Source organism: Astyanax mexicanus, chromosome 7, assembly GCF_023375975.1.
Source record: "Astyanax mexicanus isolate ESR-SI-001 chromosome 7, AstMex3_surface, whole genome shotgun sequence".
NCBI lineage: Eukaryota > Metazoa > Chordata > Actinopteri > Characiformes > Acestrorhamphidae > Astyanax > Astyanax mexicanus.
In genome coordinates this window covers 41,259,531-41,275,753 of record NC_064414.1, presented here as the reverse complement: position 1 = coordinate 41,275,753, position 16,223 = coordinate 41,259,531, and the positions used below count along the sequence as shown (strand labels likewise).

Below are 16,223 nucleotides of genomic sequence, written 5' to 3'. Positions count from 1 at the left end.
TGCCCACATCTACTTAGGAACTTACTTTTTTTTCTTTATTTTTTTCCAGATTAGTTTTGTGTGTGTGTGTTTTAGACATATAGACTGGTTTTAACCTTGTGGAAGGACGCAGCTGTATTTATTGACGTATGCAAATGAGTGTAGGGGTGGTCTTTATATATAGGGAGGAGAAAGAAAAAAAACAGGAACAAGAATCAGTTTCACATTGCAGATCTGGAGTTCCGGTGGAGGGGGAAAAGAGACGTGGCGTAGGAATAGGTGAATATCGCTACTTGTATAAAGCTGTTTTCCTGTTTTGTTGACGTTTTGGAGATTAATCTGTTCTGAAGGAAAGGGGGACCGGCCGGGAGGAACCGGGCTGCGGTTTGTGTAATACCGGCTCTGCTAAATGGGCGATCCCGGCTCGGCTCTGCTCCGCAGCGATAACAGCAGCAGCAGCAGCAGCAGCTTTATTAACAATAATTTCTCCTTCTGCTCGTCCTGTCCTTCACTCAAACGCGCTCACAGCCCGACGAATGTGGTTTTCGACATCCTCAATAACAACTCGTCTCTCTTCTTCCCCCTTCCAGCTCGGCAAACCATGCAGGATGATTTACTGATGGACAAAAGCAAAGCCCAGGCTCACCAGCAGCAGCCAGACCCAGCACCGAGCACCGAGCCACCCTCCACCCCGACCCCCTCGTCGGAGCCGGCCGTCCCGGAGGACAGTCCGTCCGGCCAAGCCCCGTCGCGGCCGAGCGGCAAGGAGAAAGTGGCCATGGAGTCTCCGCTCCTTCCCGGCTTGAGCTTCCCCCAGCCGCCGCAGGAGACCGTGGGCAGCTCGCTGTGGTCCTCGCCGACCACCACCAACACCGTGGACGATAGCTTTTTCCCCGGGATCCCCTCGGTCAACGGCACCATGCTTTTCCAGAACTTCCCACACCACGTCAACCCGGTCTTCGGAGGGAGCTTTCCGCCTCAGATCGGCTTGGCTCAGTCTCAGCAGCACCAACCACCGCAGCAGCAAACCCAGCCTCAGACCCAGCAGCAGCAGCCTCAACCCCAGCCCCAGCCTCAACCGCAGCCTCAGCCCCAGCAGAGGCGGTCTCCCGTCAGCCCCAACCAGGCTGCCTTCCCCCAGAGGACCGCGTACCCGCACCAAGCCGTGCTGAACAGCAAGGTCTCCCCGGTCTCCTCCTCCTCCTCGTCCGCCTGGAATAACCACCAGAACGCGGTGTGGAGCTCCGGCTCTAGTCCCTGGAGCGGCATGCAGGCGCCGCGGGACCCGCGCAGGGCGGTCGGGGTGGGAGTCGGTGTAGGAGTCGGTGTCGGGGTCCCGTCTCCCCTAAACCCCATCTCCCCCATGAAAAAGCCCTACCCGAGCAACGTTATCGCCCCGCCGAAATTCCCCCGGGCCGGACCCCTCAACCAGAAGCCCTGGATGGAGGACAACGCCTTTAGAACAGACAACAGCAACAACATGCTGCCGTTTCAGGTGAGACTTTCACTGTTATAGTTATACTGAACTATAGCTATAACTTTATTTATGTTTCATTTTATGATAACTAACTGTTGTTTATTTTAGCTTGTTGCAGGTTTCATATCAGCTAATGCTGCATTTTAGAGTAAAGTGAATCAGTTTTGAATAAAACTATTACTGATGTTTAATTTGTATATATACATTACAAAATATTGACTGTCCCCCTCTCCTTATTTATACATTAAGCTTCAATTTTAATGTCTAATGTTGTGCTTATACTGATGATATCGTCTTTTGTGTTTATTTGTATGTTTGTTTACATATATAACAGTGAACAGTATTGAACAATCAATGCTTTAAAAAAGTATATATTTTCCAATGTATGATTAATTAAAATGTGTTCTTTTATAAACGGTATAAATGCTTTGCTATTTTATTATATATCATTATGTCAGTGACATCGTAAATGACAATATAAATATTGTTTATCACAATCATTTCTGGGACAGTATATAATCCACAAAAAATATCGTGACCGCCCTAGCTCCATATTTTCTAATACTCTCTGTTTCTCAAGATTATCTCAGGTGACAGAAATAGCTCATGTCCGCATTCACAGCAATGAGCGGAATCAAAAGCAAGCCAAAGTCTGGGTTTTTAAAGATGGTTGTGAAGATAAATGGCATTCTAGGTAATGTATTTACACCAGTACTTTTCTTCATGTCTTTGCTCTGCCTCTGCAGCACTTTATTAGAAAGAAACTGCCTCTCTCAGTTCTTTCCTCAGGTGTTGTGAACTGTTAATTCCTGCTGCTCATCAGTGCCAGCTCACTGAGTGGACCTTTAAAGGGAACACCTCTCAAATCTGGTTGGTCTGCGCATATTAGCAGGCACGCCTCTCAAAGCTGATTGGTTGACAGCATTTAAAGGGACCAGCCCTTAATCCTGATTGGATGTCTGCTAGGTGTGTGGAGATTACTGGTGCCTCTTGTTTTTCCCGTGCTGTCATGAAGGGAACCATTGAAGGGCTGAAGTGTCCTGATGCACTTATGGCTCCTGAGTTTGTTTTCTTTTAATGGTTAGTTTAGTAAAATGTGTTTTCTGTTTTAAATAGTGCATAGGGTATGCTTGTGGGTTACAAATGAGGAACTTATTTAGGTTCTACAGTTAGTCAGAGTTAAGTTGCCAAAACACAACTGCAGTGTAATGAACACAAAGCAGTCATTTTCTTAAAAGAAAAACTTTTTGTTTGTTTGTTGCAATAATCTTTTTTTTTGTTTGGATGATTTTTTGCTCCCAGACACAATTGCAACAAACTATATCACTGTTATTTTAAGACCATTATATGCCACTCATTATAATGATTTAATACTGTAATAAAGCAGTCACCATGTTTATATATAAACTTATATCAATGAACTATAGCAATGAACTTCCTTTTTAGGTATGTTTAAATTTGTTAAATGTCCTAAATAATTAAGTCATAAAGAAAATAATACAACTGTCTTTATACATAGTCGACATACTGCCTCATTCATATATAATAAACAATATCAAGGTCAGCAAAAGTTATTAAGGTCATGTCTATTTATTGTATGATAAGTTAATGACGTAATTATCGTGACAGGGCAACAGCTGTATTTGATCAATAGCACATAGTGTATCACCACCACCATATCGGAAAAACAGCAAACAATATTTATTAATATTATATTCATAATTTATTATACAAAAATGTATATATTTTTAAGACTTTTAAGATTCTTTTCTATTGACCCTATTACTTCAGTGTAACCAGTAAGCCATGTAAGGCATGTTCGTCTTACTGTATGTAGATCATTCCTATCATTTATAGCACTGTATTTCTCTGGTGGTTAGATTGAGGCTATTTTAACTGCAGTTTCATGGCAGTGGAAAACGTTAGCACTGCAGCAGAGAGAAAGTGATGAGTCATGCCAGCTCTGATCCTCTGAGCGACAGGTTCTGCTCATGTCTTGCTTTTCTCACACACTCTGCTGTGTTGCCGGATTATGTGTCAGGTCATTTAGCTGCAAGGCAAATCAACAAAAAATGTCTGTAGGACAAGACGCATCTGATAATGTGAAATTAATGATTGCACAAAGATTCCGTTTTTGTTGACTTTGCTGTTCTGAAGTCCCTTGGGTTCTTATCTCCTAAAGTAGGCGTTTCTATTTTGAGTGTTTGTCACATACTTATTAGTACATGGTAAAACTAGCAGTGAAATGATTTGTCAACTGTTTGAGAACATTGAAAAATAGGAAGATATATACAGATCTGGAAAAAAATAAGAGACCACTTAAATTGAATACCTCTGAAATATAATCAAGAAGAAGATAAATGATCACAAGCCATCAAACCAAGCTGAACTGCTTAAATTTTTGCACCAGGAGTGGCATAAAGTTATTCAAAAGCAGTGTGTAAGACTGGTGGAGGAGAACATTTCAAGATGCATGAAAACATGGGTTATTCCACCAAATATTGATTTTTGAACTAAACTTTATGAATATGAACTTGTTTTCTTGCATTATTTGAGGTTTGAAAACTCTGCAACTTATTTTATTTTAACCATTTCTCATTTTCTGCAAATAAATGCTCTAAATGACAATATTTTTATTTGGAATTTGGGAAACAATTTGTTCGTAGTTTATAGAATAAAACAACAATGTTCATTTTACTGAAACATATACCTATAAATAGCAATATCAGATAAACTGGGGGGGCACTGCCGGTTTAAATCCCGGGTCATACTGATTGCCACCAGCAGCTGTAGTCTGATGATGTTGGTCAGCACAGGCATCTGTTAGTATCAGAGCTGGGTTGCTGCGCTTTCCTCCAGGAGCACTGACTACCCAGTGATGCTGTATCACTAGCAGGTGGAAAAGAGGTGGCGGCTGACTGTAGAAATATCAGAAGGGCCATGTGGCTAGTCTTTACCCTCCCTACCCCTTGTTTCCAGCATGACTTGTAGGCTGCAGCAGATAAAAATTGAAAATGGCCATGTGAAAACAAATGATGACTATTTTAGATACATAAATCCACACAAATGTGGGAAATGACTACATACATTCAAGATTTGCCATATTTCATCTCTATCTGTTGTTGTTATTTTATAAATCAGCTCACTCTTTGTATTATTTCATTCCTTTTATCTCTGTCTCTCTTGCCCTTCTCACTGAATGTATCACAGCTGTCACTTCAATGAGGTCTGTTGCTTTTTCCTCCTTTCTCTGTTTTTTTCTTTTCCTTTTCTGCTCATTCTTACATCATTTTCAAAGGGTTGAGGAATAAAGGGACTACAGAACACAGCGCTGAGGTGAAACGAGGCAAAGGGAAGGGCAGCCAGAGTACAGTTACAATCACCAACCAGCGCCTGTACTAATGCCCACAGCTCAGCATGACCCACTCTCCTTCACCTACCATTAGCCTAGCATAGCCTTTAGTATTGCACAGTAGAGGAGTGTGGTCATGGATATACTCATGATCATGTTTTAGAGTGTCTTAGGAGACCACAGAGGTAGACAGGAAATTAATTCTAAATAATAAACATTATTAGAATTCTTATTAGATTTTTAAATAATAATTCAGGCTTTGTTTTTTTTTTTCATTTGAATGTTTTAGTGGTCAAATCTAGTCTGTCTGCTTGCTGGTCAAAAAAAGGAATCAAAAAAAAGGAGATAATAGCTTTTAACAAACTTCAGTTCCTGTGCTGATTGATGCTGAATGTGCTAAGAAGTTCCACCAAAGTTCTACACAGACGTTTAGGGAACAACACGTGAGTTTAGACCAACCTCTACCTATTTCCTTTTCTATAATATTGTAAAGAAACTCTAGTTTAATCAATGTATCTATGGCTGGGCAGTATTGTGATATTTCCTTATGATAATAGATTACACGGCCATTCCACATGTCAATAAACAGGAACCCGTATCGTGTACTATGACTTTTGCCATGTTCCATGGAAACTAAAGACACTGTTCTGACCTGCAAGGATATGTTTGTGTGGGACCTCCTGCATTGAATGGAGATGTGTGTGGACTCTTCCAGAGTTGCTTATCTTGAACTCTGATCATTTAAAATTACTCTTACTATGAGCATTCTGGCCTGTGTGCAACCCAAAGCCTTCTCCACTAAACTGAAAAAAAAATTGGTTGCAATACATATTTTGATATTACAAATTAATTTCAGCATATATATCAGTGATTTAACATATATTGTGTTATAAAGCATTCTGTGTATCAAAGTGTGAAGTAATCTGCCTTTGGTAGGTATGTCATTAAAAATGGAAATAGTTCTAAATTTCCTTTTGCATGTAAAAAGTTGTGGAATGACATGATATATTTACGGTTTAATTTGCCTTATATGACCTGAAGCTATGCTAATTATTTCCCAAATCTGTATGGGATTTCTTTATTTTTGTATTTGTGTCTTTATATCTAAAATCCATCTAAAGCCTTATTTTTGTGACTCAGTCCATGTGCAAAAATCATAGGGCCCTACATTGTGATAACTATGCTTAAACAGTATATTGTGCAGCCGTACTTCATGATCATATGTATATTAGTTTTTTTTAAGAGTGTCTTAAATGTTGTGTACATGAAGGGCATTGAACAGTTGCTTAATTCATACAAAACATAATTAGTTCTGATTTATTTTGACTAAATATCTAATTTAATATAAACGTTAATTTATTTTGCAGCATTTAAAAAATACCCTTATATATGTAAGTAAGACTTGATGTAACTAAATGTAACACAATTTAGGCACCTAAATATTTATTGTATATCATCTCTGTCATGCTAAATCTTTGTATCTCCAAAGTGGCAACTTTTATATAAGGCTAGTTAAACTTTATACTTTTTCTGCTTTATATGTGGAGAAATAACTAACTTTGTAACTTTCAATGGAAGTTAGTGTAATATGATAAAATATGAAAAGTTGATTTGTAGCATTTTTATTTGTCCATTCATCATGGAATTTTGACTCCATGTAAAATACAATTGGATTTTTTTTTTAATTATTAAAAAGTGCACAGCCAAAATATGGAAATAGAATCGATGACCTGTGTGTCAAAACATTATGCTAAAAATCATGCGTCATGCAAATGTTTTAGTGAATGCGTGGGAATTAATGCTGTAGAAGAATCTCTCAGGACTCTCAGTCACCCCCTCACCCCCACTCATACTGGAATTTTGCATTCTGGTGCTTGTCTGATCTTCCGCAGGCAAACGAGGCAGGATGCCTATGTAAATGAACTGGGACTACTACTGGCACCGTCTCTGGCTTGAGATGCAAATTCTCAAGGTGTTTGAATACTTGGTGTGTTTTAAAAGCAGATGTGAATGTCAACTGCCCTTGATGTCATCAGACTATGGGGAAAAGGTACATCACTGGGATGTCGGTTTCTCATGAGTCGTTTTACTATGAATTAAAACCTCAATTCAGGTCTCAAGTCTAGCCAATGCTATCTTGTTTAATCAAAATAACTGACATCTGGAGTTTTGTCAATTATTTTATAGGGGTGTGACGAGATCTTGTGGCACTAAAACGTGACGATATTTCTCGTCAAGCTTAAACCTGTCTTGCGGGAAAAAAAAAACACAATAGCTGAGCTCCGCGCGACAGTAGCTGAGCTCCGCGCGACAGTAGCTGAGCTCCGCGCGACAGTAGCGGAGCTCCGCGCGACAGTAGCGGAGCTCCGCGCGACAGTAGCGGAGCTCCGCGCGACAGTAGCGGAGCTCCGCGCAACTTAATATGACTGGTTGTGGTTTGCACTTAATGTTTGCACTATAAGTTTTATTTTTATTTTTTATTCTTTTTTTCTATTTCTTATAGAATCAATGTGTGAGAGAAAACAGTCTGTTAAGTGTTCGTTATATGATTTTGTCAAATAAAACTCTAGTTTTAAAGCCATTTTTAATTTTTCAATTTTATTTTTAAATCTCGTCTCGTTCTCGTGAACCCAGTATCGTGTCTCGCCTCGTCTCGTGATATTAGTGTCTCGTCACACTCCTATTATTTTATTATTTTTATGGCTGCACATTGTGAAGCAACTGCATTGTTATGCGACAATTTGTATTGTTCTCTGTCTTCCTTACCATGTTACTCATACCACAAATTTATTTGTTTCTTGTCACTCCATTAATTTTGTCCGTACAGAATGCCACACCTTTAGGGCAGTTCCACAAGCTCTACTCCTGAGTCAAACTGACCCGTACTCATATGCTTGTTGTTTTTTCATCCGTCATTCCTCCCATTCACTCCCATTCATTTTCACACACGCCCAAGCCATAGAGTTAATGTGTCCTGACAGCCAAAAATGATCAGTATATTGCAATATAATGAATGGTAATCCCTGTATCATGATAAGTAATGTGTCGCCAGGTTCTTGCCAATACAGAGCTTTACTGCTTGACCATATTTATTGATACAGTTGTCACAGGGTCAGGGGAAGGCAATCACTCACCAGCATGCACTGGTAGGACTGTGTGCGCACGCGTTTGCATATGTGGGCCCAGGGCTGAAGTGGGAAGCTCAGCGTTTTGAATGTTCATGATTAGTACAAAGTGGGCAGATTGTTATCTGGGCCCCGAGAGGGGAAATAACACTTTTTGAATGGCTCAGCCAGTTGCATGACAAAAGCTGGTGGTGGTGAACAAACACGGTGCCTTCTCTGTGTTGCCGGGCAGGGAGTGGCCTCTGCCAAAGCTCTCCCTTATTCACACATCTCCTCCTGATCACTAATATACTGGTGTTTGTACTCACTCTCGTTCTTATTGCTCTACAGTTTCTCATTTGCGCTTCTGCTGTGCTTTCACTTTGAGTTGAGGGTTGGGTTGACATCTGGTCACAGTTAATAATAGTGCCTGATGGAACATATGAAGCCTTGTTAATTTCCCATGAGACAGTGGTGCACTGTAATACGACTGGGAGATAAAGAAGAAAAAAAGTAGCATGGTACTTATCAGTATTGTAATAGTATGTATATTGTGTATACACCATATATGCCCAACTATAAGTGGACATCTAGTGTGCAGAATGCAGTACAATACAATACAATACAACAATGTAGTAGACTAATAATCAGATTGTTGGTTCTGCCTCTGAAGCTTCCACAGCCTTCCACAGACTGGGATCCCAAATAACCTAGATATAAGTGGCCTTGCATTCTCCAGTCCTCTTTATCTTCCTGTTCCTGTGATTCTAACCAGTTCAGGTGGTTGTTGGTTGATGTAATAGTACTGGCAGTGTAGTGTTCTCCTTTAAGCGTGTTTAGCTGTCTGTTGACCTTGTTAACCTTAAAAATAATGTTTTTGGCTGGATTCATGTGACATGAAGGAGGCACATGCTAGCCTTAAGCCAGCCTTCCAGCACTGGTAAAAATTGTGTGATGGTGGGATTCCTAGTCTGTAAAAGTGGCCTACTCCATTGTGAGCATTTATATTTGTGCATTGGTTCACCTCCATCACTTCACACTTACACTGCCAAAGAAGTATGGTGGTGGGGTTTAAATGGCCCTGTGTTGACTTATTTGATGTATAACCAAATTTTACATGATTTTGACAGAAACTGAGCTAATTTTTGTTACAACTGGAGCTGATAGCTATATTTTTACAAAACTCCCTGCAACATTGAAGGAGACGGTCTATATGGTTATTGAATTGTTTGAGGCAGAAGGAGAGTGAATTTTCTGTGCTTGTGCCAAAAAGACATTCTGGTAGATTTGATGGTTTGCAAGCACTTCATGAACTTGTGATGTTCATCTGAATTTAACTGAATTTAAGATTGGTGACAAAAAAAAAATAAAGTTGGAAATAAGATGTTACCAAGTGGACCAATCATAGTTATTGCAGTGTCTGGCCACAACATGAGGTAAATGTAAATGTCTATGTGTAGGCGACAGCATTTATTTAATGCAAAAATATGAAGGAAAATAAATATATCAGCTCAGAAGCAGGCAGAGCTGGGCAATATATTGTTGTTTTATTGTGTTATGATACATTTTCTCGTATCGACAATATGCTTTTATAAGCATATCAAGGGTATCACCAGTGACGTAGAGAGACTTAGAAAGAACAACAACCCAAAGATCCACAGCAGTTTTTTATTCTTTATTCTTCCTTTTTGTACATTTTCTACTTTTCTAACTCTTTGCAGCAGCATTTGGGTGTAAAGTGAGTTTTACGGTCAGAAAAAACAGACTTGTTATGTAAATGTACCAGGCTTTGGCATCAGCAGCTCTTGTTATGGCCTTTGGCAGGCGCTGCTCAAGTGGTGCTCCTGGAGGAGAACTACAGTGGGCTCTTTATCTGCATAGACAAGTTCTGACCAACCTCTGTCACACAGTTCCTTGAAGCCATGTTTGTTTTTGTGCGTTTGACTTTTAAATGTCACCGCCGTTATTGGTTGTGATGACCGAATAGATGATCTTGCTTCTGAGTAGCTGGAGACTGAATTGCAAAGCTCTGATGTCACTTCCTTTTCATGTCCCCACTTGTTATTGCAGATGTTTTTAGCAGATTTAGGTATTTCACTGAATAGGGAGTAGGGCTGCAACGATTAGTCGGCTACAAATTTCATTGTCGACTAATTGTTAATTTGTTACACAAAGTGCTGGGGACAGAAACACAATGGGAGGTGGGTAAACACCTCACTCACACAAGTTACACTTAACTTAGTTTGCGTCTATAAAAGTGTCCAAACACAACAGATTTCATATTTACCGTGTTTAAACAACATTCAGATATTTAAATGCCATTTAAATCTCATGTTGTGCTATTTCTATTGTTTTAAAAGATAGTGGACATGGCAGAAATAATCACTGACTAATCGACTAATCGGAAAAATAAACATCAGATTAGTTGACTACCAAAATAATCATAAGTTGCAGCCCTAATAGGGAGGGACTGTTTAGTTCACCAAGTTTATGTTCACTCAGCAAGTAAAGTTGCCTAAATTTTTGCTTCTAAAATTATGTTACATTTTAAATGTAACATATTTGACATTCATCTGTACAGCTTATGCTCCTAACCTGACATTCATGCGCAAAAGAACAGTGCGTCACATGAAGTTTCGGTTTCATCTTCTCCAGCATTACAGAAGCTTTCAAGGGGTTCTATTTACTGAGCATTCAAGCTCACTGTAAAAAGAACATACTGCTTCTTTTGTTTGCGCCACAGTCCGTCATTTCTTTTACCAATCTCTTCAAACATGAAGCGGTTGCTATGTGTACCTTCTAATTTTTTAAAACAGAGAAATCACCCTAAATAATTGTAATGTCTGTTCGCTAACCATGCTAGCTCTGAACACCTGCCTCACTGCTGTTGTCCATTTTTCTTTCTCCTCAGTGAATGTCTTGATGTACAGTCCCAAGAATTTAGATGTGGCTGGTCAGACTTGTGTTGTTATACATTGGATATGTATATAATGACAATATAAATACCACATATAAAAATTTGTTACACTCTGGCTGTTCAGACTAGGTAGCATTGCTGTGAATTATTTGGAGTTATCTCAGATTTCAGCAGCACATTTAAAAGTGGCCCAAATATCAGGTACAGAATGTTTTTTTTCTGTTCACACTGCTGCACAGATAACACATCTTTATCAGTTTACTAGTATTGCTAAAAATGAATTTGGACACTTTCTCAATTCTCATCAACATGCTTAAGCACCAGTCACGTAAACTAACACAACGGTGACTTTCCCATGTGTAAAGCTAAATACCATCATGAAACAAATTACAAATTATAGTAATTAAACAGGGTTGCTAAAATGCTATTCATGTAATACTTTTTGATCATTATGTTGCTTAGAAACAAGATACTGTCATTAAGGGACTGCATGGGGAAATTTACACGGTTTATAACTATTACTGCTTGTACGAGCAAATGTCTTCAGAAATTTGGCGTACATTCAGTTTATGTAATGAGGTATTCTGCTAACTATAATCTACGGTAATTCCTCTTTAAAATTAATACACTTAGAGAAACATACAAACAGACAAATATAGGCTACATTCACATTACCAAATCTGATTTTTTGCTCATTGTGGCTCAGATCTGATGTGCCAAACCAGATTTTTTTTTAATCAGATTTGAGTCACTTTCATATTAGGTCCTAAATCGGATACATATCCGATCCATGGACATGTGACGTGAATGTGAACGGTCAAATCGGATTTGGGAATTCATACGTCTTTTTGCTTTTACTCATGCGCTTCATGCTTCTCTCTCGTACGCTTACATCTCTTGGTGCAGCTGTGCAGCTATAGCTGCAGAAACAGCAAAAGCAAACCACCTGACCTTTTTTCTCCTCCTCGATCTGAGCATGTACTTCAGATCAGCTGTTTACTCCCCACTCAAACAAAAGATGCTTCACACATCCATTTCCATATAAAGCTACGAGTCTTCTCTAAAATATGATTTTTTTTGTTGGTGGTGAAGAAGGCAACGTTTATACACGTATCAGTGTGCGCATGTGAGATTCTTCAGGGACAGATTTGTTCATATTACACACAGATACAGCTTGCATACATTTGTGAATGTGAACCGTCAAGATAGCCAAATCCGATCTCAGCAAAAAATCTGATTTGAGCAATGTGGCTTGTAATGTATAGTGGCCTGAAATGTAAGTCATATGTTCCTCACAAACTTCTTATGTTGCTATTTTTGTCAAATGACTTCTTCCCATTAATCAGACAACAATTCCAGAGTATTTAAGGGGGATCTGCTCAAGAACATTTGAACATGAATATGCTGGTGTTGTAATTTTTGCTGACTGAAGTCTAACCACTCTGCTTTTGTTTCCTCTTTTAGGACCGGAATCGGCCCTTTGATCCATTTAGCTTGCAAACTTTGGAGAATTCCTTAATGGATATGATAAGGACTGACCATGACAAAGGTAAACAACACCCTGTCGGGGGGCCCCCAATGACTATCGCTGATATTGTATGGAGGAATCATTTTGCAGGTTAGGAATATTCATACATCCATGCTTATTTGGTTCTTTGGCTTCATTCAAATCATCTCTGAATTTGTTTTATTCATTTTATTTCGCTCTACATTGTCTTTTCTATTGATATGATATGGCTTTCTTTTCTACAAATCATTGTGAATGAACCACTGCCTTACCTGCAAAATCTGTCTTGTAGATACGTGTATGTGTGTGTGTTTATTGTGTACTGTGTGTGTGTGTGCGTGTGTTCATGTATCACACACTTTTACAAATGAAAGGTGCTACAATTAGTTCTTTGAGATGCGGTAGAGCAAGGCTTACCACCATAAAACCTTCCAGAGCCCACACAAACATGACAAAATTACAAAAATAACCGACCAATAAATGTCTGAAAAAAAGAGACTGACTTTTTAAAAAGTGTTTAAAAAGTCTCTTTAAGACTTTTTAAAGGGTTCTGCACACATCTTTGCACATCTTTATTTACAAAAAAATAATATATATTGGAACAAAACCTCCTTTTTGTATGGTACTACCATTTGTAGCAGCTTTATTTTTAAAAGTTCGGTTAGCTTTTTTGAGGTTCTTCCATTCAGTTTGTTTGAGCCAGTTTTAACCACATGGATGTGTTTCGATGTTTTATTATATTTGTTATTGTACTATTGGCCATTCAAATCAGCCTCTGTCCCAACTGTATTGTTTTTCTGCATCCTAAGTGTTTTCTGACAAGCCATAGTTATAAATTAGCGTTTTTGTGGGTGTTCCTATGGGAGAGGTATCCTAATAACAGGGAAAATAAAAATAGTGCAGCACCGTTTAGAAGTTTAATTATTTGTGTGATTAAGTAAAAAAAAGAGTGTGACTTTCAGAAGTGAGAGATGAGTGGTTACCTCTTAAGCCCTCAGTTCTTCTTGGATCTGTGCTGGGATTGTTAAATATCTGTCAGTGCAGGTTCTATCATAAATTAAAAAAAAAAAAAAATACACTAATTCAGACTAATACAGATGTTGAGACTGCAATCAGAAGTTGAAGGATCCTACAGCAGCCCTGGAGAATGATTTAAACGGAAGCAGAGTGAGCCGAGTGTGTCGCAGCAGTCGATGAGTGTTTAGACAGTAGAGAACACAGTCATTTTGGTCTGGTTTTAATGCAAATAAAAAGCAAAACCAGACTTCAACTGTTGAGCACGGAGCCAAAATCTGAAGCCGGCTGCTTTCATGCACTTGAAGAGAGAGAGGTTGGAGACAACATGGCCATTCATAGATCTCACAATATCCTCAGTGCAGCTCTCTCTCCTCACTCACAGCTTCTGAAGTACTAGCCTTCTAGCCAAATGTTTGTCAGGAAAATGTTTGTTGTCGCTGGCCTCATCTGTCAGAAGTGCTCTCTCAAGACCTTTTAGGTCACCACTCTTGTTTTTCCCCTCCAGGCTGTCAAAAGTTTGGAGACACCTTGCCTTGTTTTGAATTTTCTTGTAACTTAAACATGTGTGTGTTTTTATTTTTTTGTTTTTGGTTTATTTGGATCCTCATTAGCTATCACTATCGCAATAGCAGCTATTCTTCCTAATGTCCAACCGACATGGCATACATAACAAATATGAATCACATGTCTTAGTTAAAAACACAACAAAAAAACTTCTATACAAATAAGTAAATAAACAAAACAAAACAAAAAGCAGTCAAACAAAAAGAAAGACAAGTACAACATGTAGGCTGTAGCAGACTGTAGCCTGCTGCTTAACCCAGCTAGCACTGCTGGAGCAGCATTAGCATTACCTGCTAACCACGCAAGCTCATTTGTCATTCAGAGGGGTTCAGAGAGTATATCGGACTGTAGCCTGCGTGTTTACCGTGTTAAGACAAGCTACGTAGGACAAACCACTAGGTAATGTAGCCTTGTCTTACAGGAGCACTCAACGTTCCTCAGTGTAGTGCTGTCGGGCAGCGTTAGCCACTAACTGCTAGCGGTTAGCCATAAAAGCTAATGCTCCAGCCTTAGTGTTGTAGAAATGCGTCAATTTCCGTTAATAAACGGAAGCGCTCTACGCACCCAATTGAACAGTTTTCAGAAGAGCAATATGTGTAGATTAACATCCAGTGCTGGTTTGACTTAGTTTAGCTTTACTTAACTTTGTTAGCTACCCCCCACCACCCAGCGATGAGACCTGCTGAATTAGAAGTTCCTATTAATGTCTTTTATAATGTGCCTTAAATTCCACTGCACCTTTATTGACAGTGCGCCTTATAATCTGGTGTGCCTTATAGTGCGAAAAATATTGGGAAAATATGGCACAACTGTAGTCATATTTCTGTGTATCTAAAATACAGGAAAAAAAGTACAGGAAAAGAGGTTTTTGTTGTTGTTTGAGTGTATGGGAAAGCACTAAGTAAATTAAATGCATCAAATACTTAAAAATATATAATATATGTTATATTATAAAATATATATATATTTTTTCATAAACCTGGCACTATGTCTTAATAAATGTTATTGCAAATCCACAAGCATGTTCACAAGTGTTATAAACATTTGAAAACGCTATATTCCCAAGCTATTGACAGTCAGTGGAAACCTGGTGTGTGTATACTGTGAACTGGGCCTGTTGCTCTCTCATGCATGGAGCTGTTTTTCCAGTTCATGTGTTGTTTTTGTGAGGAAGTGTCTCGTCCCAGCCTCCCCGTGCCCCTCTCTCTCTCTCTCTCTTGTCTCTCTCTCTCTCTCTCTCTCTCTCTCTCTCTCTCTCTCTCTCTCTTTGTCTCTTGGAGTTTGGGGTTGGAGTCCCAGTTTCTGAAGAACCTTTCCCTGTTCTGAAGAAAATCTTAGAAATCCATAAGGCTGTTGGAGATGCTGGAGGTGGTTAGGTGGAGGTGGCTGATCTGTTGGGGCCGTTGGGAAATTGGGGGAGGGATGTTTTGGTGCAGTAGTAGAGCAGTAGTGCCTAGAAGGTCTAAGCTGTGAGGTAATAAATCATACATTGTTTCCCATAGTAAAAAGAGTGTCAGATTAACTCTGGTCTGCTTCTGGATCTTTCTACTAGTTTCTACTAATTGTATTCAGAGTCAACTATACTTGAAACCATTCTTATTCCTCTTTCAGTATCAGTTCATAAATGGCGTGCAAACCACAACCAGATCAACTAATGTTCGGCACCAAAGTTAACCCCTTACTTGTACTGATGCTTTTATTTCTTTAAGTAAAATATAGTGATTACAATCCTTAATACAGACACACGCAAACAAAAGCATTGGGGCACCTGCTCATTTTATTGTTATCTCCACTGTCCAGGGAAGGCCCAACCTGTCCCTAAAGTAATGGATGGAGCACAATCAATTTCATAATGCACATAGTGGTTTGGTTTCACACAGGCATAAACTTAAACGCACCAAAATACTCACCAATAAACCATTTGAGCACATTGTCTCCTCTGATTGGTCAGAGCTGTCTGGTGCGTGAGCAAGAAAATAAATATAGCAAGAAGATTCTGTGTTTCAGCATGAATATCTGTGCAGTGTAAAACTGCTTTAACATTATACGCTATACGTAGTAATCGTAGTAAGCGGTATCTGGTTAATATATTAAATTAAACTGTGCCTTATCAGCAGTGTAGCTTGAATAAAAGGAGTATACTTGATAGCCAGGTCAGATCGAGAACGGATCACGTTCTCACCACAAGTGAACCGCTTTAGAGTTCGCTTGTGATTCGCATCCGAGTGCGATTTTCACACCTGCTCAATCGAACGGAACTAAGGGTACAAATTAACCAGAGTCCGTTTTAACTGGACCAAATAGTG

At 39.2% G+C, this 16,223-nt stretch overlaps 1 protein-coding gene across 7 annotated transcripts in view; it reads left to right on the top strand.

The window, feature by feature from the left end:
* The window catches only part of cpeb3 (cytoplasmic polyadenylation element binding protein 3), a 71,627-nt gene that overhangs the window by 3,612 nt on the left and 51,792 nt on the right, over positions 1-16,223 (top strand). For 2 of the 7 annotated variants that reach the window (XM_049481688.1, XM_049481690.1), the window contains exons 2-3: positions 570-1,474; positions 12,294-12,447. In XM_049481688.1, the coding sequence (XP_049337645.1) occupies positions 570-1,474; positions 12,294-12,447 (1,059 nt within the window). The other 5 variants (XM_049481685.1, XM_049481686.1, XM_049481683.1 and 2 more) reach the window with 5 other exon arrangements.